The 13971-nt window shown below is 40.8% G+C and overlaps 1 protein-coding gene across 1 annotated transcript in view; it reads left to right on the top strand.

Annotated features, from left to right (window-relative positions):
- The window catches only part of COL4A1 (collagen type IV alpha 1 chain), a 222201-nt gene extending 208506 nt beyond the window's left edge, over nucleotides 1-13695 (top strand). The window contains exons 43-53 of the mRNA XM_056555746.1: nucleotides 1202-1387; nucleotides 2058-2191; nucleotides 2272-2344; nucleotides 4185-4256; nucleotides 7233-7361; nucleotides 7446-7544; nucleotides 7684-7896; nucleotides 8072-8249; nucleotides 8843-8957; nucleotides 9066-9238; nucleotides 12471-13695. Coding sequence (XP_056411721.1) covers nucleotides 1202-1387; nucleotides 2058-2191; nucleotides 2272-2344; nucleotides 4185-4256; nucleotides 7233-7361; nucleotides 7446-7544; nucleotides 7684-7896; nucleotides 8072-8249; nucleotides 8843-8957; nucleotides 9066-9238; nucleotides 12471-12552 — 1454 coding nt within the window. The 3' untranslated portion in view covers nucleotides 12553-13695. The remainder of the gene's footprint in view (nucleotides 1-1201; nucleotides 1388-2057; nucleotides 2192-2271; nucleotides 2345-4184; nucleotides 4257-7232; nucleotides 7362-7445; nucleotides 7545-7683; nucleotides 7897-8071; nucleotides 8250-8842; nucleotides 8958-9065; nucleotides 9239-12470) is intronic.
- Nucleotides 13696-13971: the final 276 nt, after the last annotated feature.

Raw genomic sequence — 13971 nt, 5'->3', positions numbered from 1 at the left:
CGGCCGCGAACACGGAAGCCCGCACACAGCGTTCGGAGTAATGAACTTCCGGACGCTGTGAGCGGAGCTCCGAAAATTAGGGCAGCGCACAACCCCTTAAAAAAATCACACTTTTCACTTTTGCGGCCCACTGTTCAAAAAACCTGTGAGGTGTAAATTCTCACTGTAACCCTTTACGTTCCTTGAGGCGTGTAGTTTTCAAAATGATGTCACATGTGGGGGGTTTCTGCTGTTCTAGCTCCATGGTTTGTAAATGCACATGGCCCCCCGACTTCAATTCCAGCAAAATTCTCTCTCCAAAAGTCCAATGGCGCTCCATCTTTTCTGAGACCCGTAGTGCGCCAGCAGAGCACTTAACGTCCACATATGGGGCGTTTTCTTAATTGGGAGAAATTGGGCTTCAGATTTTGGGGTCCATTTTCTCCTATTACACAATGTGAAAATGAAAAATTTTGAGTAACACCATAATTTTAGTGTTAAAAATCGAATTTTTCATTTTCGCGTCCAAGTTCAAAGCAAACCCGTCAAACACCTGTGAGGTGTCAAGGCTCACTGTACCCCTTGTTATGTTCCTTGAGGGGTTCCTTGAGGGACACACATATTATGGTTTTAAATTTGACCCAATCACGTCTTAAATGAGTACTCCACCCCTAGACATCTTATCCCCTATGGAAAGGATAGGGGATAAGATGTCTGATTGCGGGGGTCCTCGCCAACGATTTCTGTGCAGCACCCAGTGTTCATTTAGAATGCTGGGTGCAGGCAGCAGGGGTCGTGATGTCACTGCTACGCCCCTCGTGACATCATGATGACCCCCGCTTCCCGCTCAAAGCGTTTGGAACAAAATGTTCTGAACGCTGGGGCAATGGAGTACTCCTTTAAGCTTAAACTAACAGCAACACAGATCCTGGGGGCCAGGATTTGCAGCAGTAATTCAGGCGCAAAAAAAAATGCTTTTGCTATGTTTGAAACTGCAATAAAATACAAAAAAACATAACTTTGGATTACAGTTTGTAGCCAATTGAAATGCACCCAACAAAGATGTCGCCCTATTATCTAAGTGAAAATAAATTTACAAAAAAAAAGATTTAAAAAAATTGATTTGAACAGTGAGCAATGAGAGACGACAAAAAAAACAAGACATATTCAGTAATAGTTTTCTCCAATTTGTTTCATTATTTGGTTATTTTCTGTTTCATAGGTGTCAAAGGTGACACTGGATTGCCTGGCTTACGTGGAACCCCTGGCTTTCCTGGCATTAAGGGTGATCAAGGGTTTCCTGGAAGTCAAGGCATACAAGGCCAACCTGGGGTTCCTGGACCTCCTGGAATTGCAATGCAGGGACCAAAAGGTGACAGGGGACAGTCAGGTCCTCCAGGATTTCCAGGTAAGGCATAAACAATTCTTTATGTATTTTTTTTAAATTATCTCATATGGGTGGAACAATGTTTAATTTATTCATTATTAATTTTTATTATTATTAAAGAGGACATGTCAGCTCTCCTGATGCCTGTGATTCCTTTGCTATTTCTGTGAGAATGTTATGAATATATTGACAAATGGATTCTATCTTTCCACATTTCAAAGGGGTGTATTCCTAAACAGTCTGACATTATGAACACTGATTAGATAATATTAGAGTGTGTAGGGACACACAATTAAATGGTAACACTCAGTTTTGAATTTATTCATAAATTCTGCCAAAATAGTAGAAGAATGGTACACAAAGTGTTCTATGAAATATGTTCCAGAATTGTTAATTCCTAAGAAAGACAAATGTTTTCAAAAATAATTAGGTCATCTTTAAACACAGTATATAGTATTGTGAGTTCTTTATAATATGTACAATCAGATTGTGTAGTAATCTTGCCTTGCATAATGCTCTAGAAAAGTAATATTGCCTGTTCTATCGTGAGTGATGCTTCTGATATATCATAACAGCCTGCCAGTCCAGTAGTGTTACATGGTGATAGTGGCAACTGATACTAGGAAGCTGATGATGCCTTTCCTGCATTAATCATAGTTATTTAGACTGTGAGAACATCTTTTTGTCTAAGGTTCTCCTGGGCCTGTGGGTGTTCCTGGTGTCCCAGGACAGGATGGTACAAAAGGAGAGAAAGGTGAAAGAGGCTGGCCTGGAGCTCCTGGTTTTCAGGGAGTAAAAGGTGAACCGGGAATACAGGGTCCTATTGTAAGTAATAATCTCACCTCAGTTGCTGTTTTCAGTCTTTACTCTTGCATCTTCATAATAAGATGTATTTCTATTTGTAGGGAGATGCAGGTTTTCCAGGTCAAAAAGGAGACAAAGGGGATATAGGTTCTCAAGGAGTGCCAGGATTTCCAGGTAAGCTATGTAAAAGTGTGTATCAATATGGAAAGATCAAGAAATGATTATTATTATTTTATTTTTACCTTATAGCACCAGTAAATACCAGGGTGCAACACTTAAGAGGACTTTATGTTTTATGTACACCTTTGCATCCAATATTTTTGTATTGTCTCAGTGCCTCTAATAAAATAGAAAAAAATATTTTATAATAAGCCTTTAAGGAGTATTCTGGTCTTAGACATGTAAGATATGCCAAAAATGTCTGATAGATGCAGGCCCAACCTATGGGACCTATACCTATCTCCAGAATTGTGAGTCCCCGCCCTCATGCAGCCTAGTTGCTGTAGCTTAAGGTGTCCGACAGTGGTTGTTTTACACTCTTTCTGTAATTCCCATAGATGGGAGTTGTGGAAACAGAGTAGTCCCGCAATCTACACTGTTTCCATAACTCCTATCTATGGGAATTACTGTTTCCACAACTCCCCTTTGCTTCTGTTGGAGGCAAAGAAACTGTCACGAACTGGCAGGACGGGTAGTGGATCCTCTGGACCAGAGAGGCGATGATGCGGGTCGTACTGGGGGATCGGTTCTAAGCAGTTACTGTTCTTCACCAGAGCCTGCAGAAAGGCGGGATGGACTTGCTGTGGCGGTAACTACCAGGTCGTGTCCCCCAGTAGCGACTCGACCTCTCTTGCAGCTGATATGGCGTGGTACACAGGGAGCAGGAAAAGGCGTAGTCGGACGTAGCAGAGGTCAGGGCAGGCAGCAAGGATTCACAGGCGAGTAGACGGTAGCAACGGGTTCGACAAACAGGCAAGGCAGTACAAGGCTATAGGGAACACTTTCTCAGAGGCACAAGGCACAAAGATCCGGCAAGGGCAGGAAGGGGCAGGTAACTTTTATAGGAAAGGAGCAGAGGTCATTAGCCAGCGCACCATTCAATGGTGCGCTAGCCCTTTAAATTTACTGAAGGCGGCGCGTGCGCGCCCTAGAGTGCGGGGCCACGCGCGCCGGAAAGCAGAGACTGTCGGCGCAGGGAACGAGGCGCCAGGTAAGGCAGACCGGGATGCGGCGCGTGAGCGGGGACCAGCCGCCACGGCAGCCGCGTCCCTGACACAAGGAATCCCGTGCTCCCCGTCAGCGCTTCTGAGCGGGAGGCATCGGGATCCGCTCGTTGTGACAGAAACAGAATAAACCACCCACTTGGCTTTTTTTTTTCCAATGCTGACCATTTTTGGCTGGCATCCTAAAGTTGAACCTGCATCTGCCGGAGATGTTTATGGCATATACTTTGGATATACAATAAATGTCTGAGACAACAAACAAACTTAGTCTACTCGCAAATACAACACAATGTGTGAACACAGTTTCAGGGGAGGATTATAACTACTATATATTCTGATCTTATGATCCTGATCATGTCTGTATAATCACTTTACAGCCTTAGTACACACACACACACATATATATATATATATATATATATATATATATATAAACCAGAAAAGGTATTGCAGCACTACTCAGCCTCAATGTGTGGGTGCCAGCGTCCACAAAACTTCTTGACCAAAAGTCCTCAGTTTCAATAGGATTCAACAATAACGCAGCACTCCAAAGAACGGTGAAAAAAGTGTTGATTTATTCCTGTCACATCAATACAAGCAACGTTTCTGCTCCTATGGAGCCATTTTCTAGCTTGAAAATGGCTCCATAGGAGCAGAAACGTTGCTTGTATTGATGTGACAGGAATAAATCAACACTTTTTTCACCGTTCTTTGGAGTGCTGCGTTATTGTTGGATCCTATATATATATATATATATTCATATACTCATTTGTTCCATTGATCTATTTTAGGATTTAAAGGTACAGAAGGTCCTATGGGCGAAAAGGGACAAGATGGAGATCCTGGACCAACTGGGCTAAAAGGTTGGTAAATGCATGTTATGTATGAATAAGAGGTAAATCTACAAGAAGTCTTTTAAAGGCTATATTTGTTGAGTGAGATCGGTGCTTCTTATACAGGATCATAAAGCATCAAAGGCTATTGTTTCTCAAATTAATCTAGAATGAAAAATGAATCAGCTGAAAATTGTAACAAGTTAAACTATTTTATGTATGCAGCCCCTAAGTAAACATTTGTGATGCAATTACTGCTCCATGGTTACAGACAACAAACAGATCCTAAAGTCATGTAACAGTTGACAAGTAAACACTCATTGCGCTATGCTAATACCATACCATTTACATAGAACAGACTATCTATCGCAGGGCCGACATTGTGCTGCCTGGGTCCAAGAACGAAATGCTGCCCGCCCCCCCCCCCCCCCCCCAAAAAAAAAAAAAATAATACTATGTTGTGGGGCAGTAATTTTTTCAGAGTTCACAATACGGTAAATCTGACATGGGATCATTATTCTGTGGGTCAGTATGATTCCATTGATATCAAACATGGATAATTGATGTTTGTTTTAAGGTAAAAAAAAAAAAATGTTTGTTCAATGCCATGTTCTGACCCCTATAACTATTTTTCCACCTACAGAGCAATGTTAGGGATTATTTTTGCATCATAAACGGAAGTTTGTAACAATACTACTTTTGCTAATCTATGACTTTTTGATCACTTTTTATTAAGTTTAAGCAATTTTACAGTGTTTTATTGGGAAAAGGGGGAGATTTAAACTTTTATTGGGGGGGGGTTATATTTTTAAAAACATTTTTTTTAACTTTTTATTTTATGCCCCTCCTTAGGGGCCTGTCCTAAGTCATTAGTAGATTACATAGATCCATGTAATGCTTTTGCATTACATTGATCTATGTTTCACACGCTCGATTGTAAAGGACTGCCACAAGCAATCGTCAATCCAGCTAGGACCAAGAAGAACGGGTAAGTCCCTGTTCCCAGAAACCCATCTGCAGTCCACAATTACATCACAGAGCTGCAGATGGGTCACCTAGACCCCAGGGATTACTGTCGTTGGAGCCAGCGGGGATCTGCCTGTTATCACACGTACCCGACCCCCGGTCCCATGTCATATTCCCCTCACCTGACCCATGACATACTGGTACGTCATGGGTCGGAAAGGGGTTAAAAATGTTCTCAGGGTGACAATTTGCCACCCCTGTGAAGGTGCTGCCTGGGTCCAGTGAACTCAGCGGGACCCCTTGTAGGGCTGGCCCTGATCTAACGTGAAGGAATAGGATGAGCATCAGAAATATTTTTTGACTGCTTCCTCTGTTTTAAGCTTCTTGCTTCCCTTTTCCTAAGCAATGTAGAGGCAACTGTGGTCAGAATAGGATATTATTATTTAAAGGGGTATTTCGGCTTTATACATCTTATCCCCTATTCAAAGGATAGGGGATAAGATGTATGATCGCAGGGGTTCTGCCGCTGGGGACCCCCGCAATCTCGTTGCAGCCCCTGGAATTCTGTGACGTCATGGCCACGCCCCCCTAATGCCGTCAATTTACCCCTTTGAAAACAGCATATTATATATCACTGAGGATAGAGATCGGTCATTTCTCCTTCTGGGGATGTTTTCTGGCTAAGCATATTAAACATCAATCATGTTCTGAGGCTTATTAAGGCTTATTAATCCAAGCATTGGATTGAAGGGATAGCTACTTCAAAAAAGGTGGCACCAGAGAGTTGTTTTGCATGTCTTTCCCCCCACAAATCAGGAGAAACAGCAGGGATAAGCATGCGATAGAGCATTACTTCCCGGCACTCTGTGATCTTTGTCTCGCTGTTCCATTATAAGTTTATGGGGCAACAAGACAAAGATTGCTGAGTGCTGAAAAGTAAAGCACTCTACCACACACTTATCCTAGCTTGTTCTCCTGAATCAGTCTGTGCTAGGACTGTACAGACATTGCCGTCCCCATAGATGAGCATGATCATTCTTTCAGCAGTGAAATTTCAGCGGTGGAAGCTCTGCCACTGTAATCCTGTAGTATGCACTGTGCAGCAGAATCCTATTGACAGAAAATTGAACTCTGTAGCTTGGAAATTCTGTAGTCTGAACCTGGACAGCTGTTAGTTGGGGATTATCTGAAACGTGGTCAGACAGGTACTTGCAGCTGTAATAGGGATGCCAAAAATGACCCTATATGAGGGAAACCAGATAGGGGCCAGAAGTACAATGTTTCCATCTGAAGATAAGTTTCTGGTGCAGTGGAGGATATTTGGTATGATAGCAAATGCTGGTTCCCTGACATCTAAATGGAAAAAATGAATATTATTTGTACGGTATCCTGTAGATCTGTGGTCATTTACATATCCCAGATATCCCCTTTACTGTAACCAATGTCTGATTTTGGCATCTATCCACAGCTTCTCATTTACTTTTAAATGAACCTCTGTCTTTAACACCATTTTGTTTTTAATAAAGTTTAAACTGCTATAATATTTAATTTCTTAATTTATCTTTATAGTGATCAGAACTTTGTTTTTCTGCTTCAAATACCTTGCATGAACATAAATTTAGGAGTTACTGTCATTTTATGAATTTATGTCATATTGCTAGGATAAGACAACACATCATGATTGTTTATGGGTCTGATGACTTGGATGCACTCTAATCCACAGAATGAAAGAGTATTGCATTCCCTTTAAAGTTTTCTTTGCACTGTGGTACTCCTGGCCACTTACTGTGCATAGAACTGCAGCACAACTACAATTACTTACAAAGTGAAAGGGAATAGTTTTTTACTTGTATTCTTCCAGTTTTAACTTTGTTACCATTATTATTTTTGCTCTTAGTACTCATTTCTGGGAAATGGCCCTACAAAAAAGACTGTACACTTTCAAACAGTTTCATACTGCTGTATTAATCTGCAAGTAAACAATTCTATATAACATAGTTACTTAATAATATGTGCTGATTCTTTGTTTATTCTCCTTAGGATCACAAGGCCCCCCAGGGCCTCAGGGTCAATTCCAGGTATTCAAGGGAGACCCTGGCCCCCCAGGATTCCCTGGTCCTTCTGGCCCAAAAGGTTTACCTGGATTCCCAGGCCTTAAAGGAGAACAAGGTTAGTGTGTTGACTAAATCAAATCATTTTTATATAAATGGAATAACAGCTTTTGTTATAAACACTTCACCATTATTTCTCTAGGTCCAGTTGGTGCAGTTGGCTTGCCTGGCCCAAGTGGAGTGCCAGGAATAAATGGTATCCCAGGCCAGAAAGGAGATTTGGGTCCCGTTGGCCCAACTGGTATGTTACTGTACCTTTTTTATTTTTCAAAGAAAACATGTGAACCAAGTACTTTTTTTTTTAAATTAAATTAATAATTTAATATTATTAAAAATAATTAAATACATGTAGATTTTTATTAGTGCATTTATGATTCCAGGCCCAAGGGGCTATCCAGGTCCACCAGGTGCAGATGGCTTACCTGGTCCAATGGGTTTACCTGGTCTAGCGTCCATGGCTCATGGGTTCCTAGTAACAAGGCACAGCCAAACCACTGAAGTTCCCCAGTGTCCCTTTGGGACAGTTCCAGTCTATAGTGGCTACTCACTTCTCTATGTACAAGGAAATGAAAGAGCACATGGACAAGATCTTGGTATGCATTTTATTACAATACATTATTACAAGACATATCTTTTATATTGTTCTGTGCTTCTTGTTCAGTATACTAACACTGACATTTCAAGTGTAATCTTTGCCTCAGTATTACAAATTGTGTCAAACCTGCAGATTTACTATGAGAGTTACCCGTAATATTGTTTCAATTTTAGGTGCTGCGGGAAGCTGTCTTCGTAAATTCAGCACAATGCCTTTCCTATTCTGCAATATAAATAATGTATGCAACTTTGCATCAAGGAATGATTATTCCTACTGGCTGTCTACTCCTGAACCTATGCCAATGAGCATGGCTCCTGTAACTGGGGAGAATATCCAGCCATTCATCAGCAGGTAACAAAATTGACCTGTGTTTTAGCTTTTGTTTTACTTATTAAAATGACCATACAATACAATGATAACAAGTATGAATAAAAGGATGGTCATTTGTGATGTTGTCAAATTGATATGTAGATATGGATAAGTATGTCCTTTTCTGCAGTTTATTTAACCTTTTTGGTAAAAATCTTACTGTGAACTGGCAATCTAATAGTCCTGAATTGGCAGCCCAACTGTATGAATCAGACCTGGGAAATATTGCTTACAGAATCTGCAATATTTATCAATACTAACAGTAACATAGGGAGATATAAAATTGCCTAGTGTGTGACACAAGCTGATCAAATGGGTTCTGGCTGAGCGGACCGCCTTGAACATCTCAGGTTTGTGGCATTCAAAAACAACAGTCTCATCATTACATTGTTTTATTTCTAACCTCTAGGTTAGTTGACCTCTTCTCGAAATATAAGTCATAATTGGTTTCATACATTGCACATCTTAAAAGTCTGTTTTACCAAGTTTGTTTGCATTTAAGTGTTTTGCTGTTTGTTTTTACTTAGTTTTTATACTTTATTGAAGAAAATGTATACCAATTATTATTTTAATAGGTGCAGTGTGTGTGAAGCCCCAGCAATGGTAATGGCAGTACACAGTCAAACAATTCAGATACCTCCATGTCCAGATGGATGGATTTCATTGTGGATTGGATATTCATTTGTTATGGTGAGTCCTTTAAGGTGTTTCTGCAATACACTATGAGATTGATATCATACAATGTGTATGCAAAATATGAACTCTTTTTTCAAATGTATTTCTTATCTGTGATTCTAGCAAACCAGTGCTGGTGCTGAAGGCTCTGGCCAAGCTTTGGCATCACCAGGGTCTTGTTTAGAAGAATTCCGCAGTGTCCCTTTTATTGAGTGCCATGGAAGAGGAACCTGCAATTATTATGCTAATACTTACAGCTTTTGGCTTGCTACAATAGAGAGGAATGAAATGTTCAAGTAAGTTGGCAATTTTATACTTGGAAAACTACATTTATTATGGATGGAGCCTCTTATGTATGACTGCTACTAAACAGTAGTATAATAAAGGGGTACATGTCTGAATTAAAAATTAACCTTTAATACGTTTCCATAAAATAATCCAGTTAACCCCACAGACATCAAAAGAATTGTAACGGTGATGTTTGAACAAAACTGAAAGTCACATGGGGGATCCAAGACAGGACTGGGTAATGAGAATGTAAAATATGGCACAAAAAAAGATACTTCCCCGGTCAGAAATAAAACAGGGTTCCTATTTCTGATGCTCAGTCATCTCAGGATGGTCAGTCATATACATCCCCAAAGGACCCATATCCAGCACAAAAACAAAACAAAACACAAAAACAAGGAACAAAAGGGGTAGAGAGAATTCAATCCCTAAAGTACCCTGTGAATAGTGTAGTGTAGGCAGTGGCGTAGCGTGGGTTGTCAGCACCCGGGGCAAGGCAAGTAATTTGCGCCCCCTAACCTGTGGATTTTAGCACTCGAGTCTCTTCCACTAGATTAGTTAAAGAAACCCTTACCCCCCAAGCACATGTATTGTTTGTTATGAAAATACTGATGTAATTAAAGTAAAATGCATCTAAATACAAGTTTATTTTCAAACACTTTATTGAGTGCGAACATGCATTACACATTCTCCACATTTTCAGCAGGTCTATGAATACAAATCTACAAATGTAGTAACCTAGCATGGGCCATGCTATTATATGTCGTCTCACAACCATCGTAAACGACAAAAAATATCAAGAACAAAAACTAAACATCAAAATGGAACCATACCCTGGAGATTATCCAAGGCACGTGACTTTGGGTATTATAAGTAAGCGGCAAATGTCAGGGGGGGCATTATATGTGCACTATATGGGCACATGACAGGGGGCCCCTGTCATGTGCCCCCACATATATTGCCCCCTGACATGTGCCCCTCACATATAATGCCCCATGTCCTGTGCCCCTCACATATAATGCCCCCTGAGGGGTCAGGACAGGGGGAATTATATATGAAGGGCACATGTCAGGGGGGGCATTATATGTGAGGGGCACAGGACATGGGGCATTATATGTGAGGGGCACAGGACAGGGGACATTATAAGTCAGGGTCACATGTCAGGGGGGCATTATATGTGGGGGCACATGACAGGGGGGCATTATATGTGGGGGCACATGTCGGGGGGGCATTATATGTGAGGGGCACAGGACATGGGGCATTATATGTGAGGGGCACAGGACAGGGGACATTATAAGTCAGGGTCACATGTCAGGGGGGCATTATATGTGGGGGCACATGACAGGGGGGCATTATATGTGAAGGGCACATGTCAGGGGGGGCATTATATGTGAGGGGCACAGGACATGGGGTATAATATATGAGGGGCACATGACAGGGGGGGGTCCTGTCATATGCCCCCACATATAATGCCCCCCTGACATGTGCCCCTTACTCATCATTTGCCCCTCTCACTTATAATTTGCTCCCCCCTCCCCCTTCTCACGACAATCACCTTTCTCCCACGCTGCGGCTGCTCCATTCCTGCAGTCAGTGAGAGCCGCGGGGACGTGATCTCCGGGCGCTGGCGCGATGATGTGATGTCATCGCGCCGGCCTGCCGTGATTGGCTCTCACTGACTGCAGGAATAGAGCAGCCGCGGCGTGTGATAGCAAGGTGACAGGCGTGAGAAAGGGGTGGTGGAGCGGGACAGCCGACAGCTCCCGCTCCACCATGCGATAGTTCAGGAAGAGGGGCAACAATCTCGGGGGGACGGGAAAGGAGGTCGAGATAGGAGGACAGAAAAGGAGGACAGGATAGGAGGAAGAAATAGGAGGTCACGATAGGAGGTCGGGATATGAGGTCGGGATATGACAACAATATATGAGGACGGGATATGAAGTCAAAAGCTTCCTCCTATGTTTATTTTCCTCCCCAACAAGGCTTAGGAAGGAAAAACCGGGCAACGCCGGGTACTCAGCTAGTATATATATATATATATAAAACTCAATGTGTGTGTGTGCATGTTCCAGCATCACTTCCAAACTCCTAAGGATATTAACATGAAATTTGGTACACATGTTAGTTATATGTCAACAACAAACATAGGATAGGTAATTTAACCCTTACCCACCCCCATTTGCGAGAGTTGAGGTTTTTATTTAAAGTCCCATGCAAGTCTATGGGAAACATAACTTCCAAACAGCTGGAGATATTTTGATTATACTCGGTCACATGTTACTTATATGTCCACTTAAAATATAGGATAGTTAATTTATCCCCTAACTACCCTCATTTGCGAGGGTCGGCATTTTGGTTTAAAGTTCTATGCAAATATATGGGAAAAGTTTGTTCCAGCATAACTTAAGAGACATTTCGCTAATACTTGGTCACATGTTACTTATATGTCAAATAAAATTACATAATAGTTAAATTAACCCTTAACCTACCCCTGTATCTGCATATCCTGGTGAGTGTGTCAGTCTGTCTGGCAAGCCACACCCTCTCCGCATTCCACATCTTGCAAAGACACTCCACACTTTAGGCCACACCCCTTTTATTTTTAGCTTACAATATCTTTACCACAACGTAACATCACCTGAGGATGTGATATGAGGATTAGATATGGGGATGGGTTATGAGGTCGGGATATGAGGTCAGGATATGAGGACGGAATATGAGGACGGCATCTGAGGATTAGATAGGGGTCGGGATATGGGGATGGGATAGCGGGTCGGGATATGGGGATGGGATAAGGGGTCGGGATATGGGGATGGGATAAGGGGTCGGGATATGGGGACGGGATAAGAGGACAGGATATGAGGACGGGATATGAGGTCAGGCTATGGGGATGGGATATGAGTTTGGGATATAGGGACGGGATATGAGGACAAGATATGAAGATGAGTTATGAGAAAAAAATATGAGGACAGGATATGAGGTCAGAATATGAGGAGGGGATTTGGGGTCGGGCTGTGAGGAGGGGATATGGGGTCAGGATTTAAGGATGAGATATGAGGACAAAAGCTTGCTCGATTGATGCTTTTCCTCCCCCACAAGGATAAGGTAGGGAAAAAAACTGGCAGTGCCGGGTACTCAGCTAGTAATTTTATAAAATATAAGCATAATTGAACACATTAGACTTGGTTATTACACTATGCTAATGTATTTAGACTAATTTATCAATGTTTATTTCCACAGGAAACCTACTCCATCAACTCTCAAAGCTGGAGATCTCCGCACCCATGTCAGCCGCTGTCAAGTATGCATCAGACAGACTTAAAGACCAAAGTTTTACAACACATGGTGCTATTAGTTTTATACAAGAAGCCAAATACTATATCATTGTACCTCACTATTGTACAAGAAAAACAGTAAAGTGCATTATAGAAACTTACATAACTAACTTTGTCCATTAATGGTCCTTGTCCACTCGAAAGAAAGACAAAAAGACGAGATTCTAGATGACATTTTGAAATTGCATAATGTTTATAATGCACTGATACTATCAAGCAACAGAAGCTGATTCCTTAATTCATAAGGTGCTAGGAGATATACAGTGCCTTATGCTGTTGACTCCACTTATTTTTGTACTATATTTTAGGTTTGTTTAAGAAATATAAATATTTGTTAAAATCATTGTATGTTTTTGATAAGTATATAATTGTCCATTATGTGTACAAAGAAAACTTAGGGAAGTTGTAACCAGTAGCACACTACATAAGATCCCTTTTATGGCTTTTTGGATAATATGTTTCAAATATAAATTACAGAAAAATACTGCGGCATGACCCAAGTTCCATTAGTTATTGTACAGCAGCTGAACACAACATAACAAAGTAGTTGATAATGTAGGTTGTAAGAATATAGGAATGGAATATTACTTTTAAATGAAGCTGAATTTTAATGTGATCTACAATTGTTGAAGCATTGCGTTTGAGTTTCCTCATTGCATTCAGCCCAATATCTGGAATATAAAACATATAATCCTTCATTTATATGATACAGCAGAACACATTCCTAAGTGTACATTTGAAATGCAGATGCTCAATACCATACTTACATATAATAAAAAAAATCAAAATTCCCAGCACTGAATTTTTATATTAGTAATTTATGTCAGCAAAATAGTGTATACTAATTTAGTTAACTGATATGTACATTTTTATAAATATATATATATATATATACAGTATATATGTAATGTATAATGTAACACTAATAATGCCAGGTCTCTGCTCTATTATGCGGCAATATTGTTTACAGAACAATTCCACTCGCAACTATACTGATCCCAGCCAGGATAAAAATTTATTTTCAAAAAATGACTCTGTGCCAAAACACAAATATATCACCACATCACCAAGTTTAAAAACATATATTTTACTATAAATCAGATAAAAAAATAAGCAAATCAAGAAAACCCTCAACAATTGTGACAAATCAATATCAGTAACAGATAGACATAAAATGCAGTATAACACAAAGCATAGGGTCTGCAAGTGTCAACCACAGACAACTAAGTCACTATCTATGGTGTACAAGGGAGTGAACAAATATCCATACAAGGAGTGAACAGCCATGGACAAAGTAGAGACTAAGTAAAAAAGTATGATGCTAGGCACTAATAATGCAAACTACCAATCATTTCATCTGCCCACTAGAATCTAGAACAAAAATCACCCAGTAATGACTATGCATA

Source organism: Hyla sarda, chromosome 2, assembly GCF_029499605.1.
Source record: "Hyla sarda isolate aHylSar1 chromosome 2, aHylSar1.hap1, whole genome shotgun sequence".
In the NCBI taxonomy this organism is placed as follows: Eukaryota; Metazoa; Chordata; class Amphibia; order Anura; family Hylidae; genus Hyla; species Hyla sarda.
Note: the sequence above shows the minus strand (reverse complement) of the source record. Positions and strands in the feature narration are given on the sequence as shown.